At 34.4% G+C, this 5,035-nt stretch overlaps 1 protein-coding gene across 1 annotated transcript in view; it reads right to left on the reverse strand.

Annotated features, from left to right (window-relative positions):
* LOC105620397 (enhancer of filamentation 1) overlaps positions 1–5,035 on the reverse strand; it is a 74,562-nt gene that overhangs the window by 25,634 nt on the left and 43,893 nt on the right. Inside the window, exon 2 of the mRNA XM_012201898.1 lies at positions 2,934–3,083. Within this exon, the coding sequence (XP_012057288.1) occupies positions 2,934–3,083 (150 nt within the window). The remainder of the gene's footprint in view (positions 1–2,933; positions 3,084–5,035) is intronic.

Consider the following 5,035-nt stretch of genomic DNA (forward strand, 5'->3'; position numbering starts at 1 on the left):
CAGTTATATTCAAAAATATATTTTAGAAAATTATACATTTTTTATTTTTTAAGGAGACTTTTTAATTGAGCTAAAAATCTCTTTTGAGTTGTTAGTTCCATATATCAAAAAAGTAAATTTAGATTTCTTTATTATTATATACACTCCGTTATATTTTTTATTCATCTGTTCTTAATTTTTATATCCGCCTATTCTTTCTCCCTAAAAAGACGCGGTAGCTTTTTGGTTCACTCACACATTTGAGAAGGACTCTCGAGCGAGAGAAGGTTCCAATTAACTATTCCTGTCTATGAATGTGTCTATGAATCGCGAGTTTGTGTAATTTCGTGAGATCAAGACGAAAATAAACGTTACACCCTTCGTTGCGTCGTATCTTGAGCCTTGAGGAACGAGCGTGCCACCAAGTGATGCATGCCGCGTAACTCATTCGTTTATCTCGAGTACTACAAAGTTGTACCTCATAAATCTCAAGAAGTACGCATTTTCGGTGAAATGACACTAAAACGTTGCCAATATGTTAAGATCTCGGTTGATATTTGTCAAAATTTCAGATTTCTCGATATAACAGACTTTATTTTAACTTTATTAACAGAAAAAAGGAACATAAAAAGAGTCTTTGCCGATGTAATAAATTGTCTATTTTTTTATCTCGCAGATCAACAATTCTGCAAAGCAAAATTCCTTAACCTTTTCGTAATTGATCATTATTGGTCTTCATATTATTTTGATCCATTAAATGCAATCAAAGCAGAAGCGTTGATAATATAAGTGATAGGTACTGATAAAATCAAATTTAATTTTAATTAAGCTTTCACGATATCGAATTTCTCATTGAAAAAGAGTAAGAATTTGATAACTCCAATTCACCAGTAGGTCGCGGAAATATCCGTCATAAGCTCACAAACCGCTGATTCAACCGATACCTTTAGCAATAATAGTCTATTTCGACGATGTCAAAAGTTTCTAGTTTCCAATAAAGATCAGGAAACCGTATCATTCAATCATCCTCCATCCACGTCACATCGCCTTACTCTCAATTACCTCACGTATGTCTCCAAACGGATCGCACGTATATTGGTCATAGCAACGGTGATGAACCAAGTGTTTCAGCAAACGGAAGTTATTTCAAAAAAATGGTTCAATAAGATCGTGCAGTGAGAAAGTTGCCCGAGGTCGTGGACTCGATTTGAAGAGCACTATATGTTCAAACACGGATATGACCTCGCGTGATTTTTAAAACTACGACATAAATGAATCAATCAGCCAGCTTGAAATAAATTAATTATTATATAAAAAGCATTTAATGTCTACTTTTTTATAATATTAGTATCAAAGATAGTTGTATAACTGTTTTTTTGATCGCGAAACTTTAGGTGTGTATAGATGAGCTTTGCGATTATTTTTTCAAGTATATCTAGTTAGTGATGCAAAAGTATTTATGGTAGTTGGTATCGTAGACATGAGTCTGCTTCTATATCGAAGGTAATTGTAATGCATGATCGTTAGTCCCATTTCCGTGATAATAATATTGCCTCGTCATACCTCGAGAACCTTCGGAGCCGCTGTGGTGCATCGGCTCTTATGCATTATACAGATGTGCATAAGCAGTCTCGTGCACGCGAGGTACTTGTACATAGAAGCTGACGACAGCTTTTGTTACTGTTGGAAATAAATTTGCTTTTTCAATGGAACATCACGAGCAGCCATCGAGAATGAGATACAAAATTAAGAGAACGAAACATTAAGAGCTCAATATATAATAATACGAAAGTTATTTTTTGCATAACGGTGTATATGTTATACAAAATAAATATATGGATATTAAGTAATAATATAACTAAAATAAAATTCATAAAAACTATAAATTTATTATAAAAATTTATTATAAATATATTTTTAATTTATTATAAAAATATATACTAAACCTTTATGACTTTCTATTCAACAAATCAAAAAATTTTACAAACGAGATAGGAAATAAATAAAGCAAATCGAAATAAAACAGTTAAATTGGCACAGACAGAAATAATACAGTGGACTTTTACATAATATAATTGAATATTTTGGATTAATAACAAATTCTCTAGCGTATTTTATGCTTGCATCGAATTGCAATGGCTTCATTGACAAAACATCAATCTTTTGGTTATTAATTTGGAAGAAATTTCTTTTGTTTCTTGCTTTCTCGTTTCTACTTTTCTAATTAAACGAGCATTCTTAATAATTAATAATTACGTCTATGCGCAATCATGTCTAACATCAGTCAGAAGGCAGAGATCACGAAGCTAGATTATCATAATCGAGCGTCATTTTCATGATAATGCTTCTCTCAGAAGAGAGAGAAAAAAAAGAAAGAAAACGAAAGAGACAAAAAACAGTTTCATTCTGAGTCTGGGATGTTATGCATTATAGAGACGTGTATAGATAATACGAAATACGTGTATAGATAATACGAAATACGTACGTAGAAATATCCAATGCGTGTTTTTTGTTAATGTGTAATGGATAAACTCCAGTAGAATGTAATGGAACGAGGAGAAACGCAGTTAATGAAGATGCAAGCGGAATTCCCAAGGAAGTTTCATAATATTACATTATTCGCCTAAGGCAATTTCGATTAGCAGAAAATTGGATTGTAATCAGATTTAGAATTTCAATATTTACAAACCATGGGATAAAATAAATTCATTCAAATTTATTTAAAGAATGAAATCTATCATTTTGAGAAAGTAAAATCGATTATTTTATTATAAACCTACAGATGAAGTATAAACCTTTCTTCGAAATACAGATCTCGCGAAACTTATAGGGATTTCTACATTATACGATATCATTTCATTATACGATTATCATTTAAGGATCTCGAGTTTTCAAGACTTCTATTTGAGAAAGATTCGTAGATATAAATTTTATATCTTTTGAAATAACTATACCTGTCGACCTCGCAGAGCGCACAACCACCATCCTTCAAGACCAGCAGTATTCTGTTCCAGTACGGTGAGAACGTCGCCTTTTCGAAAAGCCAGCTCGTCAGGCGCTTCGGCGATATTGTCGTACAGAGCTCGTGCTTTTACGCATTTTTGCTGCAACATAAAAAGAAAAAACGGTGTGAACACAAATAATGTAAAAACAACAAACTGACAGAAAGAAAGTCGCTAAGTGAGATAAAATGGAGAGATTTTAAAATCTCTAATACTGGACTCTTATCATTCGCCTGTTAATAAATTGATATTTCTAATTTCTTATTAGTGATTCGTCTTTGCAAAACAACGCTTTACCGAAGAATCGATTCTCGCAATATCTACCAAGAAACACATAAAAATCAACAAAAAATCAGAATGACTTAATTTTTACTCTTAACGTCAATAAACAATTAAATTTTATGAAGAATTTTATCAAGAATCATCATTTTGACTTTCATTTTGACTTGATGCCAAAATAAAATAAAATCATTTGGATTTTCTCTTGACTTGGTCAAAGGTGTTTCCTTAGATTAGTGTTCGCGTAAACGAATTCATGGACACCCCGTGTCTCTGACTCAACACTTTTGACAGCACCGGATGTGCGATACCGTATTGTGGGCAGATGGTACGTCGTCGTATCGGTGCCGCAGAAGCAATTGGTTTCATTCAAAAAGTCAACGAGCTGGTGGTTTCCATGCGCGCGCCAATTGGGCTATTGGACTTGCAGTAAAACGGCAGCAGCAGTTCGCAGCCTCGGGAGTATGCGCCCTTCAGTCAATTTAAATCCATAAAATCCTAGTACCACATCCCTCTCCGCTCTCGTCCATCTGCCGCGTCTATTTCGAGAGACGGCGGCAATCTCGTCTGTTGTTCCGCCACCGAGAAGAGACGTAACGATCACTTAAACGGTGATCCCGTCCTCGAAGTGCAGCGCGCGATAGACGCGTTTTACGAGGAAGCTGCGGCGAGATCTGTCCGTCATCCTCCTCCCTCTCAAGCGAGCTCAATTGAAGCGCCTTGAACGACCGTTTCGTCTTTCCTTCTCGTATCTCTTTGAGCTCTTTTTCTCTTCCACTAGCCCATAGGCAAACGATGATGTCATATACGCGATCTTCGGCGAAGTTCCGGCGCAGACGACGTCGCCGCGGAATTAACGCGTCGCTACGATCATTAACACGGGTGCTTCTATTAAATGTAATTGCCTGCACTTCCATGAACACCGCGTGGAAAATCGAGCCCTGCGGTAACGATAATTCGTTCTAACGCGGTACATTTAAGCGAAAGGGAGATATATTCGTGTTCGGAGAGAAATTCTAGAGAGAGAAAGGAAGTAATTTGTGTAATTGACTAAATATAGCAATTAAAAGGGAGAAATAGTTAAAGAATAAAAAGGAAAAGTTTGATATAATAATGATTATATAATAGAAGCAAAAAGGTAGAACTTAACTTTCCTGAATGAAATAAGGTAAATTTTAGTTCTGCTAATAATAAATAGATAATTTATTCACAACAAAATTCATTCTTAACAAAGTTTTTCCCGTTCTAATTATATTAATGGTTTTGCTTCGATAATTAATTTGTAGCAGGACAAGAAGAGAATAGTTAATCGGGAATTAAAACGGGAAAATGTATGGACGCGCGAGCGGATAAGTACTCTTCAAATAACATAAATGTTAATGGAGTTGAATTATAATTGCTTTTCTGAACGAGCACAAAAGTAACTTTTCGTCGCGATCCGTTATAGCTCTGTTAAATTAATAATACTTCAATTATATACATTATGGAATTCTATTTCATGACATACATGTAATATATTCTGTTCTATCTTTGTTCTCTTTTCTTCTTATAGTTAGCTCTTTAATATGGAATCGCTACTACTTTGACGAACGTGATAAAAGCTTTTTACTCCTGCATTACCATCGCACAATGATATAGCATCTTACTGCGCCGCAAAACGTTTCAATTTTGCATGTACTCGGATATATGTAATCTAGTAAATATGCATAATATATCAGTGCTACAAATAGCAATTTAATTTTCTATTCAAAGAGTCTCTTAATAAATTAAATATT

This window comes from Atta cephalotes (assembly GCF_000143395.1).
Source record: "Atta cephalotes unplaced genomic scaffold scaffold00002, whole genome shotgun sequence".
In the NCBI taxonomy this organism is placed as follows: Eukaryota; Metazoa; Arthropoda; class Insecta; order Hymenoptera; family Formicidae; genus Atta; species Atta cephalotes.